Source organism: Podarcis tiliguerta, assembly GCF_965153285.1.
Source record: "Podarcis tiliguerta genome assembly, chromosome: 16".
Lineage (NCBI taxonomy): Eukaryota > Metazoa > Chordata > Lepidosauria > Squamata > Lacertidae > Podarcis > Podarcis tiliguerta.
The window spans coordinates 30,007,384-30,033,144 of NC_139549.1; the positions used below are offsets into that span (position 1 = coordinate 30,007,384).

Here is a 25,761-nt window from a genome sequence, read left to right on the forward strand (position 1 = left end):
CGCCGCCCCATTTTCCTCGCCGGCCGTTGCGCGCGCGCGCGCTCTCTCTCTCTCTCTCTCTCTCTCTCTCTCAGTGTCGCGTGCGCGCGCGCCACGTAAGCCCCGCCCCGTTTCCCTCAGCGGCTCCTCAGAGAGCGGCTGGCGGTTTGTGTGGTGGCGCCGGCGGGCCGGTCCTTCTTGTGTGCCTCTCGCTCTCTTTCTCCTCCACACACACACCCAGAGACACGGCCTGCCGGGCAAAGGGAGGGTGGAGTCCAGCCCCTTGTCGCCTTTCCTCTCCTCTTCCCTCCCTCTCATTTCCCCCTCCTTCTTCACCCCCACTCCCCTCCTCTTCCTCCTCCTCCTCCTCCCCTCACGGACAACAACATGGCGGCGGTGTCGGGGGCAGCGGCGGGCAGCTGTGCCAGCCTCGCCGGGGGCCCGGAGATGGTGCGAGGGCAGATCTTCGACGTGGGGCCTCGCTACACCAACCTCTCCTACATCGGGGAAGGAGCTTACGGGATGGTCTGGTAAGAAGGCGCTAATTCTCTCCTCTCGCTTCCACTTCTCTCTCTCTCCCCCCCCCCTTCACCCTTCGCTGTTGCTGCTGAATTTCCCCCTCAGCATTATTATTTTAATGCAAGAAAGCGCCCTTGGCTTACGGGGTTAAGGGTTAGGGACCTTCCCTTCCCTTCCTTCGGAATGAAAGCATGCATGGGATGGAGATCGGGGCCAAGAGGTTGCAGAGCGCGACGCCTGCAGTGCCATTCTGCGCGTGTTTTACTCGGAAGTAAGCCTATGCGCGGAGAGTGAGTACCCAAGGGCAAGAAAGGGAAACAGGACCGCAGCCTTATGTATGGGAGAGAGAGAGAGAAATCCTTTCCTGTTTTTCTGGCTCAGTATAAGGTACAGCTTGCAGTGCGATCCAAGAAAATAAAAAAATCTTGCATACCGACCTGTTAGTCGTTGGATTTTCCTTCTCACTTTCCTCTGCCTCCCAGTTTTTCAGAGGCTCCTGCGCCCTGCAAAGATGCCTTGCTGCAGCCCATCCACAGTGTCACTTCTTTGCTGAAATCCTGTTGTGTGTGTATGTACAGCACCTGCAATGAGCATTGGTGCACTGTATTTAGATTGTGTTAGGGAGGCAGTGTCTGTTGGGAAAGCAAAATAGTATCATACGTAGACGAGCCTTGCTTAGAGGTAAGTGTAGATTTACAAAGTGCAACTCAAGCTTGTGGATGTTTACTTTACAAGCAAATAGCAGTGGCTTCAGTGCACTACCCCCAGGTAAATGTGCACAGAATTGTATATGCAAAGGGCTGGATTTCTTTTTTAAACCACCTCTTCTCTGCCAAACCATTGAATCAATAAGAGCATTGGAAGCTGCTTTATAACCGAGTCAGATCTATTGTCCATCTAGCTCATTACTGTCTACACCAGGGGTCAGCAACCTTTTTCAGCCATGGGCCGATCCACTGTCCCTCAGACCTTTTAGGGGCCGGACTATTTTTGTGGGGGTGGGGGTGGAAATGAACGAATTCCTATGCCCCACAAATAACCTGGAGATGCATTTTAAATAAAAGCACACATTCTGCGCATGTAAAAACACCAGGCAGGCCTCACAAATAACCCAGAGATGCATTTTAAATAAAATAACACATTCTACTCATGTAAAAACACGCTCATTCCCAGGCCGTCTGCGGGCCAGATTGAGAAGGTGATTGGGCCGCATCCAGCCCCCGGGCCTTAGGTTGCCTACCCCTGGTCTACACAGACTGGCAGTTACTCTCCAGGATTTCAGACAAGGGTTTCTCCCAGCTTCACCTGGACTCCAGGAGATGCTGAGGATTGAACTGTGGGGACCTTCTGCATGCAAAGTAGGTGCTTTTATCATTGAGCTATGGCTGTTCCCTGTGTTTTCTGTTGAGCAATGTGGAAGCTGTTGTTGTAGGTAATAGGGTAGTATATAAATTCAAATTCTTATTTATTGTAGTTTGTAACATTCATGAGTCGCCTCTCCTTGGCCAACGGTACCCTAGGTAATTTATACTGATAAAAACAATGTAAATATAAAATGTAAAGCCAAGAGCTCAATAATTATATCACTGTGAACATGAAACAAAATGATAGTGTTTGTGTGTTGCGGCTTAGCTGATATATTTGACTTGATTGTATATGTAGTGTGGGAGCTTTCTGGGAGGGCATGGGATGCCTCTAGAAGCTAGGAAGCTACCTGATCTCTCATTGCTGAAAGAGTAAAAGCAAGGTGACATCTTTCCCCCAATTTATTTTGTCTTAAGGAAAAGTGAGAGAAGAGATCCTTGGTTGGATTTAAATAGCATTAATAACTTGTGGTGGGTTGCCACTGACAGTATGCTGTCATGAGCAAGAAGAGATGGAGATGCAAGTGGAAGATCAAAAATTGGGAGGAAATGATGGATCAAATGCCATCATTTGTCACATTTAGTTGGTACTTATAGGAAGTATGAAGAAAACAATTTGCTGTTGCATGTGTATTGTGCTGGTTAACTCACATCCTCATATATCTGTCAAAATATGGATAAGAGAAGCTGTGGCAGTAAGGTGCAAGACATTGTTGTCTAAGCTATATTGCTGTTTGATCATTGCTGGCATTTTCTCTTTTCTTGCTCTGCCAAATGTATTGTAGCAAGTGCAGTAGAACTCTGGCTTACTGTAACTTGGTATCTATCAGTAGTGTTTTAAATTTGCGAGAATGACTGAATATATCTTATTTAAATATCCATATGTTGTTACGAAACAACATACAGTGTACAGCGAATAATGATGGATGAGAAGTAGTGGTGCATATGTAGGCAAAGTCTCATTGTGCACACAAAAATCAGAACCAAGTGGTGATAAAACCACATTTTTTGCTTAAACTGCTTTTGGTAGAAGTCTACAAAACTGAGATTCAGTTTTTGTGTGATTCATTATTACTAAAATAAGTGCATTGAAAGTATTTAAGTCTCAGGGACTTCACTGCAGCATAAACATACTAGTCTTGCAGTGAATGAGCTTTCTTTTTTTAAGGAAACATGTAATGGAATATAGTTGGTGAAAGTTAATAAATATTTAAACATAATTTGACATTAAATATTATCCACCGGAGTCAGAGTGTATCTCTCACATGTACACACCTTTCCCACTCCATTTAAGACTAGGCAACTGCTGCCCTAGAACTTTCTTCAGTTTATTCTGTGTAGCCTAGCATCGCCTAATGGCTTCTTTGTAGGCATCACTGACCAGAAACTCTGAAAGAAGTAAATACGCAATAAGTCATCAAAAATGGGACAGGTTTAGGTTCACTAGCTGGCTGGAAATTAACATAGGTGCAGTGATTGCATTTGCAGTGTAGTGCACTTGTGTGTGTTATGAAGGCTTTGGTGGGCACAGTCCACTGCTCTACACAGCTTAACAGGTGGTGACTGGCACTGTTTTGGTCTTCCAGGTACAGTATTGTGGAAACCAGCCAACCCAGAGTCATCATTTCTTCTCATTCAAATGTCTGCCTGTTGTCTCACCCTAAGCCACTTTTCAGACAGTGTAGTATCTGTGAACAAGGAGGAAATAATTTTGCTCACAGTCTATGCTCAGCAGCACTTTGCATCAGGCGCTTTTAAGAAAAGTTTTTTTCCCCTTAGAAAGGAACATTGCACAGTGTACTCTGCCCTAGGGGAACTTTTTTTTAAAAAAGCAATATTAATAAAAGTTAGCATGTGAGCAGTTGTTAAGCAATAAATAACACTGATTTAAATCACATTTGAATGCATTTTTTAAAATAAAAATCACTTGTTGGATGTTTATTTTAGTGATAAAATGGTTTATTCCTTTAAAAGCTGTATAGGTGAATATAAACTGTGAAAACTGTAGTTTAATCTAGTTAAAAACTAAAGTATAGGCATAAGCTATTCAACTGCAGTCAGTAAGTGACCATAATGTGAATACTTAAGAAAAGCCTTGATCGTGTCTTAGTGTTACAGTAATAAGATTGGAATAAAGTTTATAGAAGTAGAAATGTCAGTATTAAATGTAAAGATGTCATAAACTTATGCACATGCTCTAAAGCAAAGAAATTGTTGGAAGGTTGTGTTAATGTAAACATGTTCAGGACGAGTGTTGGGCTAACTCTGTGACTTTGCTTGAATCACTTAAGATAACTCCACAACAAAAGTGATTTGAAGCCAGGAGTAGTAGTTGTTTATTTAATTTGTATACCGCCGTATACCTGCAGGTCTCAGGGCGGTTCACGGGATAAAATCATGATATAAAAACACAGAATACATACTCAAAATAAGAACAAGAACAACCCAATAACGTACGTACGTGCCCCCCCCCCCCCCCACGATCACCACATTTTAATAGGGCATTGGATGGCAGTCAGCCAAAGGCCTGGTTAAAGAGGAACGCTTTTGCCTGGTGCCTAAAGGTGTATAATGAAGGTTCCAGGCGAGCCCCTCTGGAGAGAGCATTCCACAAATGGGGAGCCACTACAGAAAAGGCCAGTTCTCGTGTTGCCACCCTACAGACCTATTGTGGAGGAGGCACACGAAAAAGGGCCTCAGAAAATCATCTCAAGTGACAGCAAAGGATCCAGGAGTACTCCCAAATTATGAACCTGCTCCTTCAGAGGAGGTGTAACCCCATCAGGAGCAGGCAACCTCAAAGCCATCCGATCTAAGGAACCACCCACTAACAGTGCCTCAGTCTTCTATGGATTGAGTTTCAGTTTGTTGGCTCTCATCCATTCTATTATCGAGGCAATTCCACTGCCTCACCTGCAGGTGTAAAGGAAAAGTAGAGCTGATTGTCATCAGCATACTGCTGACAACGTACTCCAAACCTCCGGATAACCCCACCAGCGGTTTCTTGTAGATGTAGAACAGCATAGGAGATAGGATAGATCCCTGAGGAACTCCACATTGAAGGCTCCACAGGGCTGAGTTGAAATATTCTAGATGAACTCTCCTTGTGGATTGTGATAATTAGCAATGTTACTTTCTTGCCTCCCTCTAGCTCACGGGTGTCAAACACAAGGCCCGCGGGCTGAATCCGGCCCGCCAGAGCTCGTCATGTGGCCCGTGTAGCCGCCAACGGCCGCCAGCCTTCACCTTTTATTCTCGCTTTTTTTTTTTTTACACAAGAAAGCCGCCTCTTCAGCGCATGCGCGGCAGCCTACAAGCCAGAGAACGTCTGCCCTCTAGCGGCGCCGCGGCCCCCGATGAATTTGAGTTTGACACCCCTGCTCTAGCTCATTGCACGCACCAAAATCTGGTTCCCCTCCCCCAACACAGTCCCTGTTGCTGCTCTCATCTTTTGAAGTTTTTTCTCCGCCCACTCATCCTGACTTGGCTGATGTGATGGCAGAATTGGCTTCTTTGCAAAATCCTGCCATTTCAGCTCCTGGTTGCTTGCTTTTTTCACTGCTTGTCAACCTTCAAAATTCATCTTTTATATTTCCTTTGCATCTCTGGATTGCTGAGGTATATATTCCCATGCTACCTCCCTTCAGCTTTCATGCCATGCCTCATATGGCTTTCCCCTTTCCCTCCTGACAATATTCCAATTTCGCTGGTGATTCAGCATTCATACAAATAACCTCATTGACCCAGCTTTTTTTCCCACATTCTCTTCTACACTGACTTCTTTTCAACCTCCACTGAGAACTCTTAAGAACTCTCTGACCCTTTTCCTGTGGAAATCTGTCTTGGCATTAGCACTCATTTCCTTCCCTCTTCTGTGTCTTGCTATTTCTATGATTTGTAAGTGGCTGTGGTCCTCTTGAAAGTGTTCTCTTCTGCCTACACCTTAGACTCTGTAAGAATGTAAGAAGTTGCCTCATACTGAGTTAGGTCATTGGTCCTTCTAGCTGCATCTGGTCTAAACGTCCACCATCAACTCCTCCCTATCCCATATTATTTGCTTGCTGTTCTGGCTTTTTTTTATATAATTCTTGAAGCATCTCTGAAGAAAATCAAGATTTGACCAACTTTGCCCATTTTCTTCTCTGCTGTCTTTCTAGCAAAGCACCTTCTAATGTACACTCACTAAACCCTAGATGCTTCTTTACCTTTGCTTTGCCAAGGCCTGCACTTCTGCTAACTGCCTTTTGCTCAGGGCCTTGTTGACAAGGATAAATATTGCTTCCCACACTGTGCCCATTCCCTCCCCCTTCCCATGGTAAGTTGATTTAAAAACCAGTCCTTTTCATATTGCCAGGAGCTGGAGTCCTTTTGGAACCCCAGCCTGCAACATGGAGTCCACCTGTGCACACTTGGGGGGGGTACAGCCTAGCAGTAAAGTTGTGGAGCCCATGCAGTGGGAGCAGAGTCCAGTGGTAAAAGGGTTGTGCCCATGCACCTAGGGGCACAGTGAGTGAGTGAGGAAGCAGAACCCACAGAAAAAGGCATTGCCAAGGTGTACTACTCTTCCATATGCATAGAAGTTACCTGCCACTAAGCAGTGTATCTATGCATGACATTAATGACTCTGCTTACTTCACAAGCAAAAGCATTAAGTGCATAACACAGTTTGTTGAGTGCAGCTTACATGCTAAGTCACAAGTATAAACTACTGTAATGAACTTCATTACAGGACAGATCACAAACTGCAATCAGCTTACAATAGAACAGCTAAATTTCTGAATAGGATTGGGCATTATGATCATACTACACCACTTGTACTGGTCCTCAATCTGTTTTCAGGCCCAAATCTGACTTCTGGCGCCTTTTACAGCTTGGGACCAGGATGTGTGTAGCATTTTTTTGCAGCAATAAGAAAAGCTAATTCTATTCTAGGTTGCAGCAACGGAAGTATAATGTCCAGATCAAGGGACGTAATAGTACCACTCTATTCTGCCTTGGTCAAACCACAGCTGAAATACTGTGTACAGTTCTGGGTGCCACAATTTAAGAAGGATATTGACAAGCTGGAATGTGTGCAGAGGAGGGCAACCAAGATGATCAAGGGTATGGAAACCAAGCCTTATGAGGAACCAGTTGAGAGAGCTGGGTATGTTTAGCATAGAAAAGAGGCATCTGAGAAAATATGATAGCCATCTTCAAATATTGAAATGGTTGTCACATGTAATATGGAGCAAGCTTGTTTTCTCCTGCTGCGGAAATTTCAACTAAATATCAGGAAAAACTTTCTGATTGTAAGAGCTGTTCGACAGTGGAGAGGTTGTGGACTGTCCCTCATTGGAGGTTTTTAAGAAGAGGTTGGATGGCCATCTGTCATGAATGCTTTAGTTGAGTTTTCTGCATTTCAGGGGGTTGGCCTCGATGACGCTTGGGATCTCTTCTAATTCTACAATTTTACAAGTCTTTGACTGCCTGTCTCCCTTTATGCCTATCTTATGTTAGGTTCTTTGACAGCCTTCAGTTGATTACCATGCCTTCTCTAGCTTTCCTGGATGAAGGGTTTCTCAGTCTTGGCTCCCCAGTTATGGAATGCTTTTCCCAGTAAAATTTATGGGAATATTATCAACAGATGGGCTTTCCTCTCTCTGTATGTGCATACTACAAAGATGATGCATTTCATTTATTCATGATGTAGAATATTTCTTTTCAGTTAGTGGCTTTTCGTTAATCCTTATACATTGGATATCTCTGTGTATAATATTCACAGAATATTTTGATGTGTTTTAATATGCTATATATCTAGTTTTTTATATTTTGGTGACCTTTTGTCATACATAAAATTTTGCTAGATATACACAATTATAGACCATATTTAGCATTGTCTGAAACACTTCTCACAGTTTGTTTCTCTCCAGAAAACCATGACTGAAAAGCTCTTAACTTCAGGATTATGCGTATAACTTTTATATTATATCATAAATTGTAGCACTTTTTCATTTTAAAACATTGCCTGAATAGGAATTGCACCTATAATAAATATTTGATTTTTTTTTGTAGTCCTTTTTTGTTCACATAGTAGTTCACATAGGGACTTAATATGTTACGTGACAAAAGGCTTTAATTTAATGGAAAATTTAACCCAGGTCCCTGTGTATCTAAGCTTAAAAAAAGCAATGGCCAGGACATTGTTCAGCCTGAGTGACCAGTGCCTTATTCAGTAAAGAGAAATGGCTTCTTTTCTAACCTGTCAAGCATATACCGGATTATAAAATAATTCTTCCTCTCTGTTCTTTGGCTCATCAATTTGGTTAATTTGGTTACTGATATAATGTCCTCCTGTTTGCTGTATTTCAGTGTGTATTAACTCTTATTTCCTTATTTAAAACATCAGTTTTCTGTTTAGTTCTATTCATTTGTTCAGGCAACTGTTACCTTTCAAAAAACCTTATTTCTCCCTGGTCACAACAATGGGACAGTATAAAGGTTTGGTGGAACAAGCAATCTGAGATCTAGACTACTTTAATTCCTGCAAGATTGAATTGGCTAAGTTTCTCTCAAAGACATGAGGTGGTGTGCCATCTTTCTAATTAAAGCTGAAATCATGGACATTTTAATGAGGCAGGGAATCTGGAATGAAGTTTGAAATTATGCTTAAAAGTAGGATCTTGAATGCCAATATTCAAAGGAGACAACTAATCTTGTGAATATTTTGACAAATTTCCTGTCTACTGCTTTTCACATCCTGAAAAAACTTTGAGAAGAGTTAAAGCAGCAAGTGACTAACTGTCACCTGGATAATTTTGTTGTATTTTGTTCAAAATTATTTAACAGGACTTACAACAACAACAACAACAGAACAATATTATTCATACAATTTTATTTATTTATACAATACAGCAAAACAGCTTACAGCACATATAACAAATCGTAAAACATCAGACATAAAAAATTTCCTAATACAGGGCTGCCTTCAGATGTCTTCTAAAAGTCATATAGTTGTTTATTTCTTTGACATCTGATGGGCACCACTACCAAGAAGTCTTGTGCCTTGTAACATCACTTCTCACAGTAAGGGAACCGCCAGAAGGCCCTTGAAGTTGGACCTCAGTGTCCAAGCTGAATGGTGGGGGTGGAGATGCTCCTTCAGGTATACTGGTCCTAATGCAAGCTACTAATGCAATGCAAGCTTCTATGTTTTAAATAATGTTTTCTGACATAGTGTCTAAAGCTTTATCTAATATCGTTAAAGTTATTATGATGGCACCATTATTATCTTGCCACCACTGGTTCTGAGAAAAATGTTAAAGTGCTGAAACCTCACAGTATTTTGGCAGATAAATTGAATTTTGTTATCTTCATGATTGAAAAAGGCTATGTCAGCATTTCTAGACAACCTGGGCCTTGTTCTGTAGATAATGCCATTAATTTTTTGTTTAACATTGATGATTCTTCTTCCAGTTCAGCACATGACAATGTGAATAAAGTTCGGGTGGCCATAAAGAAAATCAGTCCTTTTGAACACCAGACTTACTGCCAGAGAACTCTGAGAGAGATCAAAATCTTACTGCGCTTCAAACATGAAAATATTATTGGGATCAATGACATTATCAGAGCTCCAACAACTGAACAGATGAAAGATGTGTATCCTTTAAAGATGTATGCCCTTGTGCTCTCATTGTTTCAGCTTTCTGCTCTGTTTCACTGTTGATTATTTATCTTGGTGTTATCCTAAATTATATGTTCAAGACTACTTCCTTGATCTTGTCATCCAGTGATTCTTGCTGTTTTAGTAGTTGTACTAAGCCCAAAACTTTCTGTGTGTAATGCAACAGAACCTTTTATCTGTTGAGGACTTCAATCCCTTGTGGGTAATCTGCTGGAGTGAGGGCTGCATGTTGACAGAGGGTGGGGTGGGGCCAAGGCTAAAAGTGGACTGAGTTTCAAGTGTAGCATAGCTCGCTCTTTGTATACCCCATCCCTTTTTCCTGTGCCACCCGATCTCTCTGTGCTTCCCTCAACTTCTGTCTATTTTGGCTCCTTCCCCCACCCTTCCAATGACAGAATCCCTCCCCCCCCACACACACATACTTCCATTGTTCCACTTGGTTTGATTGTACAATCGTACCTTGGAAGTCGAATGGAATCTGTTCCAGAAGTCCGTTCGACTTCCAAAACGTTCAGAAACCAAACCAAAGCGCAGCTTCTGATTGGCTGCAGGAAGTCATGGAAGCCCCATCAGATGTTCAGCTTCCAAAAATAGTTCACAAACTGGAACACTCCTGGGTTTGCGGTGTTCAGGAGCCAAAATGTTCGAGAACTAAGCTGTTCGAAAACCAAGGTACGACTGTATGCACTTTGGGGAGTTTCCCTCTCCTCCCTTCTTATCCTTCTAGGCCCATCTCATGGTTCACAGCAAGCCTTTTTCCCCATGTCCAGTTGTCTTTCTGGAGAGGATTGTTTGAAGCAGTCATATGGATTTTTCCAAGAGCCCAACTGATTGGCATGATTCCATATCCTATTACAATTTGCTATTCTCAATTCGTAAGCAATCCTTGTACCATGCAAATGTTGCAATTTAGAATCATAGAACTGTAGATTTGGAAGGGACCATGAGGCTCACCTAGTCCAACTACAGCAATGCAGGAATCTTGCCCAACATGGGGATCAGACTCACAACCCTAAGATTAAGAGTCTTGTGCTCTACCTACTCAGCTATTCTTAAGTAAGACTACTATGACATTAGTTATGGGTGATGTGCTTCTTTATTGATTAACCATCCAGCAATATTGCACATTTTTTTCTTCTGAAAATGTAGAAGTGAAGTTTTAAAGAACTTGGGAGCTGAGCAACTCCAGTATTATGTAGTAAAATGTTGGTTTGTTTGCCTTAATACGATTTACAGATACATTGTGCAAGATCTAATGGAGACAGACCTTTACAAGCTCTTAAAGACTCAACATCTCAGCAATGACCACATCTGTTATTTCCTTTACCAGATCCTGAGAGGATTAAAATATATCCATTCAGCCAATGTGCTGCATCGTGACCTCAAACCTTCCAACTTGCTGCTAAACACCACTTGTGATCTCAAGGTTAGCAAGTATCTTTTTGTCAATATAAAAGTACCCATGTCAATATAAAACTTACTCATTCGCTGTTTTAAATCAGTGGATTTCTGTGCCAAGAAAGATCCCAAAAACTAAGCTGTAACAGAGACTATTAGAAAGGCATGTGTACCATTGTTGTGGTGTTTGGCAACGAAGTTTTAGCACACGCACAAAAGTTGTTTATGCATGGATTGAAGCTTTGTTCATTTTTTTTGTTCAGATGTTATCTCCATTTCCTTAAAGAATGGAACCTGTAAATATTCCTTCTTGTTGCCATGGGACAGCTATTCTGCAGATTCTAAAAGACAGAAAGCACATTTACAGTTTTTATTGCAGCTTGAAAATCTGAGAGGGTTTTTGATGATAGAATCATAGAAATAGAGAGTTGGATGGGACCTTGAGGGCCATCTACTCCGATCCCCTGCAATGCATAAATTTTTGCTTGCTTAGGAATATTGATGTGACAAAAAATAAAGAGAAAGCTGTGCCTCCTATAACATCTTTGTTTGATTTGATATTAGATCTGTGACTTTGGACTGGCTCGTGTTGCAGATCCAGATCATGATCACACTGGGTTCCTGACAGAATATGTAGCTACGCGTTGGTACAGAGCTCCTGAAATCATGTTGAATTCTAAAGTAAGAGCTATGCATGGAAGAGTGCTTCATGTGGTGCTTGAAATGTTTAATAACAAATAATAATACATATTGTTATTCTTATTACTACTGTTGTTGTTGTTGGGCTGCCTTCAGATGTCTTTTAAAAATCACATAGCTGTTTATCTCTTCAACATCTGCTGGGAGAGCGTTCCACTACAATGTGGCTCCTGGAAAATCTAATTAAATCCTAAATTTTGTACATGAACAAATTGCACCCCGATATTTAATTCACTGACAGTAACCATATGAGAGTTTGCTGGCTCAGTTGAATGTCTTGATTATGTGTTTAACCAACTGTGCTGCAAACCAGAGCTAGCTTTGACTTCAAGTAGAAATTCTTGATTGCCTATCATTGAAATTTATGTTGCTTTCTGAGAGATGAAGCTGCTTGTGTATGGCTTTTTATATAATTACCAAATTGAGGCCACAGTACCTAGTGCTGCTACTTTTTAGCTTTGGAATGGAACTGTGAATATGACAGGAAATAAACTAGCAGCCCAGTATTCATTTGGAATTTTAATCCCTGGAAGAAAGTGTACATATGCAGGCATGCAATTATCACTGATGAGAGACAGGAGCTGGCTAAACTGGCAGAGCACAGTGGAACACACGGTTGTGGGTTTGCATCCTAGGTTGCAGAAGCAGGCAAGCGGGAATGAAGGCAGTCTGAAGCTTAGTAGTAGTGGGATCCAACTCACATAAACCCAAAAAAGTTAAATGGACCATGTTCTAATACTTGTCCATTCTTTTTAGCATGTATATCTCAAATCTTACGTCTTGAGGTATATACAAAGTTCTAGTGCAATTCAGAAATCCATGTTGTCAGGTTTTTAATTATTTCTGTATCATCTCTTTGTGTACAAAATATGCTGTTTATTTTCATATGAAATCAGAAGTTAGTATCATTTTACACATGAGCAGCTCAGGCTAAGTGTGTGGCTTGCTTAACTCAGCAATCATTGAAGTCAGAGTTTCCTGATACTTTGTTTATATCAAAAGATCACACTGGCTTTAGGGCTTGGAATAAAAAAAATAAGAGTAATCTTTGTGGGTTTCACATAGTAACAATTAGATAAAGTTTGTATTTTATGTTTCTAAGACTGCATTCCCATGCAGACATGTCAGGGTGAGTGCAAGTGAGTCCAGCTGAAAGCAATGATTGAATATGCACCTTATGATAAACCATAGTTTAGCATGATGTGAATAAGCAGGAAATGGCTGTAGTGAGCCTCAGGCTTACATGCTCCCCTCCCCTTTTTTGTTCCTACATGACGATAAGGAATCTGGTAGCTTTTACTTAGCGACCGTTCATAATGTTCTGAACCAACCAACTGTGGTTATTCTTAACGACAGCTAGTTTAAAACAAGGCAGCTTGACACTATTGCTACTGACGTTGGCTTGTTAAGACTAATTGTGGCTAAGCTTAATAGTAGGTCTCCGTCCCAACAGCATGGCAAGTTGTGCTTAAATCAAAAGAAGAAGCTTCTAAACTTCTCATGGCTGAACTGTGGTTTTCTGTGATAAGCAAATATAGACATTGAGACTGACTTATTAGTAATCCTCCATAGATTACATTGTAGGTGTCTTCTGTACTTTTGTGCTTACCCTTCATATTTATAAAACACAGTGCTCGCCTCATTGTTCAAGAACAGTTATATAAATTCTGATTCATCGCAAGTGCTAGGACTGGAATTCTGGATTTCAAAATTACCATATCTTGGCTCTCTTAAATTGTAGTATGTTGAACAGTACAGCAAATGCTAGCAACAAGTGATTTCCCCCATTTTTCTTCTTGTAGGGTTATACCAAATCTATTGATATCTGGTCTGTAGGCTGTATTTTGGCGGAGATGCTATCAAACAGACCCATCTTTCCAGGAAAACACTATCTTGATCAGCTGAACCACATCCTTGGTAAGATTTCTATATATAACTATAGGCAAAGGCTGCTTTTGTCTACTAATTGCCATTTCTCTCCAGCCTAGTGATTTGATTGATGGTACCAGCTGTGGCCATCTATTCATATTTTTATTTTAAATTCATGCTGATTTTCTCCCCTGTTCTCACCTCTCCTGCTCTGTATGTAACACTCTGCACTCCTCCACCAGGCAAGGGCACAATCCAGCAGAAACCTCCTTGATTTAAGCGCCACAGAAACAAGTAGAAAACGAACAAGAGCAAAATTCCTCTTCAGTACCATCCTTTGATACAAATTTTCATTATCCATTGGTACACAGATATGAACTAGTTTGAGATAGTTAAAGAATACCACGTAATTTCCCTTCAGTGCTGCTCCCAGTTAATTTAAGATACAGCTTCCAGATTACTAGCAACTGCTTCCAACCAGTTTCCAAAGTCAGCCACTGAGCAGGGGTTGAATCTGGAGGTAACCAGAGCAGGGATAGTGTCAGGAAAGGCAGCAGCTGGTGAAATAACCTTAATTAGTGGAAGGTGCTCAGCACCACAAATGACAGGTGGTTGTTCAGTGACACACCTGCATCTAGTAGTACACCCAATCTAGTAAATGATAACAGATTTAAGAAACTTGATATTAATTTAATCTTTATCAAATGCATTCAAGTGCTTTATTTCCACAATAATACTCTTTTCTCTATTTTATTGAATTGTAGGAATACTTGGATCTCCTTCTCAAGAAGACTTGAACTGCATAATCAATTTGAAAGCCAGAAACTATTTGCTTTCTCTTCCGTACAAAAACAAGGTGCCATGGAACAGGCTGTTTCCAAATGCTGACCCCAAAGGTAACATGAAAAGATTGAGATAACAACTGGAATATAGTGATGCAAGATTTGTGACCATTGAATGTAGCAAGGGCTGAAATCTTACCCGTTAAATTTCCCTTCGCAGAATATAACTATATAAACTATGTTATATTTGTGTTTGGTATCAGATTCATTGCAGCTTGTAAAGAGCTTAAATCACCAAAAAGTTAGAGATTTGTAGTTTGCTAATTTCTGTTCCCAGTTCATATTCATTGGGGCTAATCACTTCATGTGCTGGTGGTCGGTGGCACTCTGAAGGATGGTTGCTCACTCAAGGCATTACTTGGCCAAATGCTCGTGAAACTGTTTTTAGCTGGTGCTTTTTTCTTTCTCTTTTGGAGTTGGGAGTGAACCTCTATCAATTGTGCTTGACTCCAGATTAACAAAGCTTGGAAATAAGGCCCAGGCGCTATGGACATGCACACAGTGCACATGGGCTTTGCATTTCATGTTTGGGTGAAATCTACACACACACACACACAAAAAAAAAACGCTGTAAAAATAATGCTTTTTTAAAAAAACGTTTTGAACAAATATATTGAATTTACCATAGCTCACTGTCGCCATCTAGTGTCACATTTGTATTTTGCCCTTTGCAACACACTTAAAACATTTTATTTGCAGCTGTATAGCTGAGTCCTTGGTGATGAGCAGAGGTAGGGAGCCTCCTTGGCTTCTTTTGCACCCTTCTGGGGCAGAAAGACATAAGTACACTGACTGTGGCAATGTCCAGCCAGATCAGAAGCAGAGGGCTGGCAAGTACCCCAAGACAAGCACCCTTGCAAGTAATTTTCTTAGGAGCAGATGAGCAGTTAAGTCCAGTCCAAAGTCCCATAGAGCATTCAGTGTTGCCTTGGAACCTGTTAGGGAGTTTGTGGGATTTGGTTTGTTCTCCTATAAACTATTTTTCTTCCCACCCTCCAATCTCTGTGTTCTGAATTAGGATATATATGTCTTGTGCTGCTTGCTAAACATATTCAGAACCGCTCTGAATCATGCATGAAGGGAAGAACAGTGCTGAATTAATATGGCTGCATTACAACACAAACTGATTCTAGCTTTCTCTACTATAGCTCTTGATTTGTTGGATAAAATGTTGACCTTCAACCCTCATAAAAGAATTGAAGTGGAAGAAGCTTTGGCGCATCCATATCTAGAGCAGTATTATGATCCAAGTGATGAGGTAGGGGAACATTTTATTTTACTTGGTTTGAAATCACTGAAATTCTTTAAATAGATGCTTAGAATAGTTTGGGGAATAGAGGAAGCTAGCAAGTAAATCACAAACAAAATTCATAATTTTATATATACTAGTAAGTAATTTTATATTTACATTTACTGGCCGATCTGATCATTTTTACATTTCCCTTCTTTTGTCAGGCTTCACTAACAAAATCACTGTTAAAGTGACAAAATTCTGTGCAAGCGTACTCGCTAACATTCAGCAATCCATTCTAGTGTGATTGTGAGTGTGTGACAATGCTCACACATCCTAGCCCTTTGCCATTCTCTTAATTCCAAATACATTCGTACCTTGGATCTCAAACGCCTTCGCTCCCAAACAAATTGGCTCTTGAACGATCAAAACCTGGAAGTGAGTGTTCCGGTTTTCGAACCATTTTTGGAAGCCGAACATCTGGCACGAGTTCCGTTTGGCTGCAGGACGGTCCTGCAGCCAATTGGAAGCCGCGCCTTGGTTTTCAAATGGTTCCGGGAGTCGAACGGACTCCCAGAACACATTCTATTTGAGATCTAAGGTATGACTGTAGTTGTTTACTGGCCTGGAAACTGTAAAATTGTTTTTGTTTGATTGTAATTTAATGACTGATCTGTGATCATAGTAATAAAGATTGATTGATATTTAGATATTTAGATGGGGTAATATTAGACAATTGACACCATGTGACTATCAGATGCCATAGGTATTAAATTCTGAGAGGAGTGCCACATTTTATGTAGCAAAAACAACTGTTCCATCTACAATAGCTACACCACTGTTTCCCATGACAAGTGTCTGTCAACACAGGTGAACATATGATGAACAATTCCTGTCAGTCAGAGCCCCCAGATGTATGTACGTACTTGTTTATGTCCATGTATCTGTCCAGACTTTGGGCATGAAGCATTTGTGTTTAGATCCCACAAACAATGCCATTGTACAAGAGCCATAAGCTCATGTTATTTGTAATAACTTGCTGTATTACACAGGAAAAAGATTTCATACACTTCATTGCGTTCTTACTTAACACATTCTGTTAGACACTTTCACTCTGACGAATAGACATGACTGTCTTCACATAACTAGAAACAACTCAGACCTAATCTGACAAGAACACTGCATGAAAATTTCCTATAAAAATGTAAGAAGTAACACACAGTTGGCCTCTGCTTCCTCTTTGGTTACTAAATGAATCGTAAAACTAATTTTGCTATGCTTTATTATTTTTTAAAGACATATCCTGCTTTTAAACCATCTGGTCCTCTAAGTTGTTTACCTTTAACCTCTCTGTTACCTCCCTGTTTCCTATGATGGTTTGGAACAAATTTGTAAACAGGTTTAGTAAAAGATTTCATGTTGCTGTTGTTAGCCTGTAGCTGAAGCACCCTTCAAGTTTGACATGGAGCTGGATGACTTACCAAAGGAAAAACTGAAAGAACTGATTTTTGAGGAAACTGCTAGATTCCAGCCAGGATACAGATCCTAAATGACATACAGGTACATTGATTCTTAGCCTAACTGTGTAAAACTGGTGCAAGAAAATAACAGACACAAAATGTGTGATGACATTTTTCTAAAGTAATTATTTTATAAATCTTGAATTACTGGATATCATTCTTGAGTAATCTTGGGTAGCTTGGGGCCTTATGCAAGGGAATTCCCTGCTAGCCATCCTAAAATCAAAAAGACAAAAGTTCGGCCCCAACTTGAAAAATGGTCCAAAAATAAAAATAATTAAAACCGCCCAAAATTCAAAATAAAGACTCAAAATCACAAAGATAAAAATCCAAATAGCCTCAAAAAGCAAAATAGAAGTCAAAAACCCTCAAGTCTCAATGCTGTGTTGCAAAGGAAAGGGGAGGAAAAGGGCAGGCGAGTTGGAGGATCAACACTAGAACAAAAGAGCCCTTGTGACTTTGAGGAAACAAAACAAAAAAATATTTCTCCAGTTTAAAAATCATTTTCAATAATTAGTAAAAAAAAACCTCAGAAATCTCTGGAATTCTTTCCTATACTGGGCCCATAACCTTATGATGGGCATTATTAGGTAAGTGATGGAATATAATTAACTATATTTTATTCCCCTACAGACCCAGATACGTGGGTTAGCAGCCAAAGGGATCAGCTTAGCGCTTGCACTTAAAAGTATGGGACTGAGTAGAGTTTAAATCCCATCTTAAGCAGTTTAATTGAAAGCATAGGACTTAGCTGTTAGGCTGATTTCTCCCTTTATTATCCCATTTATCAAAGAAACAGGCTACAGACTGAAAATTAAGTTTAAAACATATATTTTACTCACAGTCAAGCATTTGTCCTTAGCAGCAGAAACAAATGCAGGTGAAATATTTTTGGGGTACAAAATGGAATATTTTCAAAATGGAATCTAGGCTTGGGGGCAGACTAAGACATGTTCATCTGCTCACATGGTATGAAGGAGAGGGGGGGGACAGGAAATACTTATTTTGCTTCTTCCCCCTAGGAGAGAAGGGGGAAATGACATCACACGTTTCTATAGTCTGAGTTTGCCTATCAGCAATACAGCTCTATGGTCTTAACCCCCTCACATGTTGACTAGCAGGAATATGCATTGTTAGATTTGACTGCATATCTCCCACACTACAAATGTTAGTCAAATGTGCTCTGGGTACACCTGGGGGTAGAGCATAATTTACATTTGATTAGTAAATAGTGGACACAATTGGATATTTCAGTAGAGTATTAAATCCAGTACTGTTTGGATTATTTACCTGCTTTACCCTTCTTAAAGATCTTGCGGAAGGTCTTTCAGAATATTTAAGTGAAGACAGGAGAGAAATACTTTTCAAGAATGTTGGTTCAGCTGCCTTGGTTTGCTTTTTTGAGGGCTGTAATTTGATGGTTGTGTCTCCTTTCTACTTTATCAATAAATGCACACACGGTTCTTTATTAAAACTTGTTTCCTCTTTGCCTCCCCCTCCCCAGGAAAAAGGAGTTCAAGGGCTGGACATACTCCACATAGATGTTATCTTCCTGGTTCTTTATCTATGGTCATGCCTTGTGGCCTATTTCAGCTTATCCACTAACCACTTCAAGCCATTCAGGAGAACCATTTCTGGTAGTCCTGGCTTTTATGCTTTCAATGGATTCTTTATTTATGCCTGAAAAAATTGTCACTGATATTCCTGTGTGTAATGTCCATTACTGACCTTTATGCAGTACTGTACTTCCATATGCACCTCCTGCTGACAATACTGCTTCCTTTTCTGTTTTGAAAGATGCAGTGTTTCACCCCCAGATTTTAACCTAGAAGGTGGCAGACAAAGATTTCTACATCGTGAACTGTTTTATTTTCTAGATTTGTTTTGTTAGTAGCATTTTTATTTTTTAAAGAAAAAGCTAGGGCACTTTAAGTCAGTGGCATCCTCCACTCTTTTGCACTTCTTTAAGCAGTAGTGGTTACTAGCATGCACAGTGCAGATGGACAGAGTGACAGCATAGGCTACATTAATATTAAAATCATGTGCTTGCTCTGATTTCTTCTACACATGTAAATTATTTATTGCAGGGCATTTTACTAGGACATCCAGAAATCTTGCTTTGTTAACCAAACATTAATGATGGGCGGGGGGGCCATTCTGTCACCTCTTTCAGCAGTCCTAGGTACGTCAACAATTTTCAATTTGAATGGTACTCCCAAAGCATCTACTGTCATATTTGAAAGATATTCATGTCCTAAGCATGTTTACTCAGAAGTAAATCCCAGTGACTTCAGTAGGACCAGTAGGTATTCTTAGAATGATAGCCTTGCAGACAGAAAGTAGCAGCTCAATAGCAGTGAGAGAGTAATTTAGATAACCACATTTCATCCTCGGTAGTTTTCTGTTGTGGAAAGGCGCCATGTGGTAATCATTAGTGAGTGGAAATACTCATATGAATATGTGAACTCACTCTACATATTAAATACCAATGAAACACTTCAGGTATCTTTACAATCTTTGAATTTACACGGAGGGCTCTGACAAAGGAACACTGCATCTTTGAATAAGAAATTTAGAATTTACCTTGCTGTAATCTTCCCTGTGGTGATAAGCTCTGATTTGATCTACTGCTCAGTTAAATTGTTTATTGATAATGCTGATTTAGGGCCACCAAACGAAGCTATCACTAAATCATGTTTCATTGAACACTTTACCTTTTCTAATGATAGCTCTTTAAGTATTTGTTTCTGAAACTGTATCATGTGGAGTTTACTAGGTGTAATGTTCCAGTGCAGTGCCTCCTTTACTTTCCCCACTGCTCTGTGGTGAGAAATTTGCCTTGTTTAAGATAATTACTGTGCCCTCGCATGACTGTTACAAGCTTTCTGTGCAAAGATGATTGTCTAAGTGCCACATGCCTACAATTGAAAAAGTTACCTCCGAGTTGTGTTGAATTAAATTCTATCCAGCAAATAACTTAGGAAAAAAATAGTTTTGTTTTAGCTGTTTTTTCTCTGCTCTGTTGTGTTTTGGCAGCAGTGAAGAATAGACTGTATAAAGAACGCTTACTAATGCGAACAAAGACGCACTTGTAATTAATCAAAAATAAATTTTAATCTTGTATCTTTACATTAACCTTTCAAATAATTTTATTTGCTCTTTGATAAAGCATTTAGATGGGAATCTGACGTCTGTTGTATTAAAGGACACTTGCTGGTGATAGCACTAATTTTATCTGCAGTATAATTTAGAAAGCATTAACCTAGACTCTTGACAGCTCTATCATTTTACATATTTACTGAGATTGACAGAACAACTCCCAAGTAATGATACATAGGATGGTTCCAGGCCCCTATCCACCTCAAGTTAGTGATAACCAAATCCCATTGAAAGCATTGGGACACTGGCTACTCACACCTAAACTAGTTTTGATTGGTTCCAATGGGGCATGCTGCACAATCCTAAGCATATTTACTTGTCTCATTGAGACTTAAGCTGCAATCCTATGCACACTTACCTGGGAGTAAGTCCCATTGAACTCGATGAGGTTTACTTCTGAGTAAATGACTTTAGGATTGTAGCTACAGGCACTTTAACGGAATTTGGGGCCCAGTATAAAAGGGTGCTTATAGGACCCAGAATCCAAACATTTTCTTAATGAATAATTTAGGAATTTGTTTAAGCAGACTAACTTTTAGTAAACAAAAGTTTGTCTTCAAAGGGCATTTTCTATTAACTCTTATGGTCCATAGTACTACTTCTTTGTAAACCACGAGTAGGGGACATAGTTGGGAAAACTGCGAAGATGTCAGTTTTGTTAGGATTCTACACTTCGCTGTTTGTACTTGGGTGGAAACTTTTTACAAATCATATCTTAGCCAGATGCCTGCACCTCATTCAGTTTATAGCCCTAGGCTCTGCCTGTACGATCATTACAGAATTAACTTGGTGAGTTTTGACTGTTAGAAAAGCTCTACTGAAATAACACCACCGTTTTATTAAGAGCTTTGCCAGCTTTTCATTTACTCCTTGCAGTTATGCTTTGGAGATTTAACTTTAGTAGTATGAACATTACCTTGGATTTACAACTCTACAAAAGAAGCCATGGGCACAATTTACTAATATCTGGTGCTTTGAGGCATTACTTCTGTCTGCTTTTAAAACAGATTGACTTGAAAGCACTAATTGCAGACATCAAATGTTTTAAGGCGTGAAATTCCACCTTGAGCATAAAAGCAGGATTTTCAACAGGAAATATTTTTAAGATAAATGCTTATACAAATGGGTTTTTATTACCTGTCTATTTCTGCATGACTGTCCCAGGAATTCCTACTAAAGTGATGGAGAACATGAGCTCATGTTACCAGTATAGGTATGCAGTTATACTAAAGTTTGTTCAGGGATCTTTGGTATAAGAAATGCATATTTTGGGTTTGATGTGAGTTGAGTGCAGAATGTGCATATTCACCGGTCACTATATGAAATCCTTTGGATAGCTTCATATTCAGCTTGGAGACTATGCATTTTGATCAGGCAATATATACACAATTCATTCTGTCAGTTTGTGCACATTCTTCGTTCAGCTCCTGTAAGCTGCAACATATGCAAGCTGCCAAACATTCCAGTCTTCGGCTAGTAAGACCCTGCAATTCAGTGGTATAATCCAAGAAAATTATGTTTCCTGGCTGTGATTGATTGAACTTTTGCTTTCTGAGGCCTACTCCCTCCTGCCCCAAGCCATACGTGTGTGCCATACATGGGAAGCCTTGTAATGTGTGTTTTAATTGGTAACTTCATTATCACATAGGTAAGATATGAGAGCTGCAGGAGGACTTTGGTAATTGAAGGCAACCAATTTTGTTTCTGCTTTAAAATACTTAAATATGAAGCCGCCTTATAGAGAGTCAGATCATTGGCACATCTACCAAAGTACTTGCAGTGGCTCTCAAATATCATTAATGGGGAGGTTTTTCCCAGCCCTGCTCTGTGATATTCTTTTAAGCCGGAGATGCCAGGGATTGAACCTTGGACTTTTGGGCCATGCGGACCTTATTGCTTCTGCTACTGAGCATAATGTGCTATATACTACGTGCTACACTATGGTATATTTATAATTTGTCAGAATTCATCAGCCAAGAAGCTGTCATGGGGATTGTAAATTCTTAAAGGGTACGTTGGTTTCTGTAAGTTCAGTATCTATCCCAAATGCTTGCTTAATAAACCAATTTTTAAAATAGCTCAGATAGGGGTATACATACTTATGATTTCACTTTTAGTCCTTTGCATAGTACTTCTATATTTATAAAGCAATGTTTTGAAGCAATCCCAAGTTTAAGGGAAAGTATTTTTGTAAGTGTTGCAGTTTAAGTCCAAGAAATCCTTTTCACATAAGTCTAAAATGCATTTATGCTTTGGCTTGAATGATTTGTCTGAAATACAAGACGCTCATGAAAAGTGCACCTTGGTGAAGTTCATCCTAGCCATCAGTGTTGTAGCATGTGCTGTGATCAGAACTGAAGTGATATCTTGGAAGAAATTCACCCATAGGACTAACCTTGTGACCCCAGAAGAAACTTGTAAAGGCTGCAGCAGGTTTACTTACTATTGTTGCCTTTTCTTGTGGTGTTTCAGCGTAGAGCACTCCCAAGGAAATATTTCTGCTTTTGTATTTGCTTTGTACTGTTGGTGCCTTAGTCATGTACCCCAAACATCCCGCACAGCTAATTTTAGTTAATGGTAAGATTTAAAACCTAAAACGAAAGCAAAATTTTATAAAGGTTTTCTGTATGTTGTTACATTATAACAACTCAACGTTTATATTGTGTGACAGATTTGTGATTTGTTTATTATAATATGTATAGAATGACTGTGAGTAGAAAAGGTTTATATTTCATCTTCTGTTGATGTAAACGTATATACTTTTTTTTAATTAAATGTCTTTTTAGTATATGCCATCTGATTCTTGTACAAACAAATGTGAATAAATCATTAAATTGTGATCCTGGATTACCAAAGTAAGAAAGTATTGTGCATATGTAGAATGAATGTGGCAGCTGCCTTTCTTTAACAACAACACCAAAAAACCCAAGAACAAAATGTTATTTGAGGACACATGAAGATAGCGTATTAAGATTTTCAGCACCCAAGTTAAAGCTGACTCTCTTAATTAACTTAAATCCATTTTTGCCTAAATAATAAACTAGCACTTCCAGGATTTAAAAATAGAAAAAGTAGTATAGTCCACTACTTATTATGTTCGGGTTAAGCTATTTACCAAATAACCCTGTGCTGAGGGACAGGGGATTGGGGAGTGGAATACGCTGCCATTTTGCTTGCGGAACAGCCACAATATCCTGTGTGCTGTTCCCCTTCCTGTGCTAACAACTGCTGGAACAGCACAAAACACCAGGTACCCTCCCAATCTCCATGGAAGCACTGTCAAAGCCAATTGACAAAGCACTGTCAAAGCCAATTGACAAAGCCAATTGACAGAATTGCCCACGGAGTGAGCTGAGAAATGCCTGCCAATATATACACCACTGTGTCACAACCTGGTGACACAGCCAGCAAGTGGCCAAGTCACCAGGCACCACTCCAGGCAGGAGCTTGAGTCCCCTTCGCTGCTCATGAGTACCATTTTGGAGCATAATATGCATAACGAAAAGAAGACAGTTCACATAACGCCCACATCACTTCCTGGGCAGGAGACCTGCAGCCAACTTAGGTGCGCACCCTTGGGGCAATATTCAAGAGCTGAGGGGGCGGGGAGACATTCCACCCCCCACTCCATTGCATGGCAGCGGTTGCTAATTGCATGGCATTAGGAATCTTGTGTCATGGAATCGATCCAGAGTAGATTCCAATGCATAGTTAGCAGAGTAACAACTTGCAACACGTTGCAGGATTCCCCCCAAAAAGACCAGAGGCAATTGCATTTCATCCAGCAGAGCTTTAATTGCTACTGAAGGCAAATGAGCATAATGGTCACAAATCCAATACAGTGGTACCTCGGGTTACATACGCTTCAGATTACAGACTCCGCTAACCCAGAAATAGTACCTCGGGTTAAGAACTTTGCTTCAGGATGATAACAGAAATCGTGCTCCGACAGCGCGGCAGCAGCGGGAGGCCCCATTAGCTAAAGTGGTGCTTCAGATTAAGAACAGTTTTAGGCTAAGAACAGACCTCCGGAACGAATTAAGTACTTAACCCGAGGTACCACTGTACACTCAGGATTGGCACTGTCCATAAGGAATTCAGTTGCAGCAGACTTCACTTAAACTTACAGTAACTTATAATAAGTCTAAACCTTGACACTAAGCATACTATATAAAGAACACCACACCAGAAAGAAGATAGAAAGAGAAAGTGAAACCCAGGCTCCTCCTGGCCTATAATTATAGTCAGCATGAGCTTGACAGAAGAGATAACAGAACCAGTTTAAGCCAGCTGTACTCGGCTTCTCGAAGGAATAACCCAAACATCAAGAAGTTTCTGCTTGTTTCTTCCACACAGAGGAGCTTCCAGTACCCTCTTGAATGAATTAGAATAGGAAAGATCTCTATGCATCAGATCAATACTTTCTGTACTAAGAAATGCAAACTGACAATCTGGTCTTCTGACGTCGTCATATTACACCTTCCTGACCATTGGCTGGGGCCAAAGGGAGTTGGGAGTCCAACCCACCTGGAGCACCACAGGTTCCCCACTCCTGGCTTACACTTTGCATGTACAGGTGCTGGGTTTGAATCCAGGGTACCATCCCACCCTAGGAAAGAGGGGGGGGAGGGACCTGAGGGGCAGGCGCTCCTGAGCCAATCAGGAAGAGTGCTGCATGGGCCAACTGCCTTCCCCATGCATAGGACAGCCAATCCCTTCCCCTGACAACTCACATGACCAATCCACCATTGCCCTTGCTATTTTGCCTGACAGGCAGCATCCCTGTCCTCCAACTAACTGACTGCCTCATGCACTGTAACAGCAGCAGCACCCATTCTATTTGTCCATCCTGAGACATCCCTACTTCACAATTCAGACTAGAGAACCCTTGCCCTTGACAGTTACAGCCAAAGGGCAGCTGAAGCCAAATCAAACTAGAGGGAGGAGACGAGACGGGGATCCCTGTCGGCCACACCCTAGCAACAAAGAAACTGTGTGGCAAAATTAAAGCCTTTACCAAACCTATGAAAGGCATCCTAAAAGGAAAAAGAAAAAGTGTGGCGTTCCTGCACAGTTACTCCTGTGCGTAGGGCAGCAACAGACATCACGATAACAGGTGTAAAGTCCCTTCGGGCTCCAGTTCCCCTGGTATAAGACCATGTTTGCCTCACTGTTACAGAGCTTGCAAGGATCCAGGAGCCTGGCTGAAGAAAGCACAACATCTAAAAACTCAGTAACAGTTTACTAAAATAGCAACCAGGGGCCTTCCTGAAAAGGATGGTCTTTACAGTAGAAGACCATCAGGTATGGGAGAATTTCTGGGCCAGGGATTCCAAAGTCCATGTGCACTGAAAAGGAGCTTTTTCCAGATTCTGCACGAGGGAGGAATTATACCTTTAAAAAAAATTGGCCCACCTCCTTGAGAAAAAGAAGTGGGAGGATAGCCATATTCCTACCATATTCTCCTCCTACAAGCCTATCTATAGGAAGGAGCTACGTCTACAGATGAAGTGTGAGG

The 25,761-nt window shown here is 40.6% G+C and overlaps 1 protein-coding gene and 2 long non-coding RNA genes across 8 annotated transcripts in view; 1 reads left to right on the forward strand and 2 right to left on the reverse strand.

Moving 5' to 3' along the window:
- On the forward strand, nt 1-23,098 carry MAPK1 (mitogen-activated protein kinase 1). 2 transcript variants are annotated; one of them, XM_083418348.1, is made up of 9 exons: nt 1-509; nt 9,318-9,500; nt 10,762-10,951; nt 11,488-11,604; nt 13,425-13,539; nt 14,256-14,387; nt 15,482-15,591; nt 16,997-17,124; nt 18,589-23,098. In XM_083418348.1, the coding sequence occupies exons 1-8, from the start codon at nt 367-369 to the stop codon at nt 17,111-17,113; spliced, it is 1,107 nt and encodes a 368-aa protein (XP_083274474.1). In that variant the 5' UTR covers nt 1-366; the 3' UTR covers nt 17,114-17,124; nt 18,589-23,098. The 2 variants fall into 2 exon arrangements, with proteins under 2 accessions (XP_083274474.1, XP_083274475.1); XM_083418349.1 differs by lacking the exon at nt 18,589-23,098 and adding an exon at nt 18,395-18,538.
- LOC310666935 lies at nt 17,191-18,460 on the reverse strand. The gene is made up of 2 exons (XR_014506119.1): nt 18,375-18,460; nt 17,191-17,300 (listed from the first exon to the last, which is right to left on the reverse strand). It is a non-coding gene; the product is annotated as an uncharacterized lncRNA (long non-coding RNA).
- Nucleotides 22,678-25,761, reverse strand: part of LOC310666895 — a 17,090-nt gene continuing 14,006 nt past the window's right edge. For all 5 annotated transcript variants that reach the window (XR_014506060.1, XR_014506061.1, XR_014506062.1 and 2 more), the window contains one exon: nt 22,678-22,834. This is a non-coding gene — a long non-coding RNA (uncharacterized lncRNA). The remainder of the gene's footprint in view (nt 22,835-25,761) is intronic.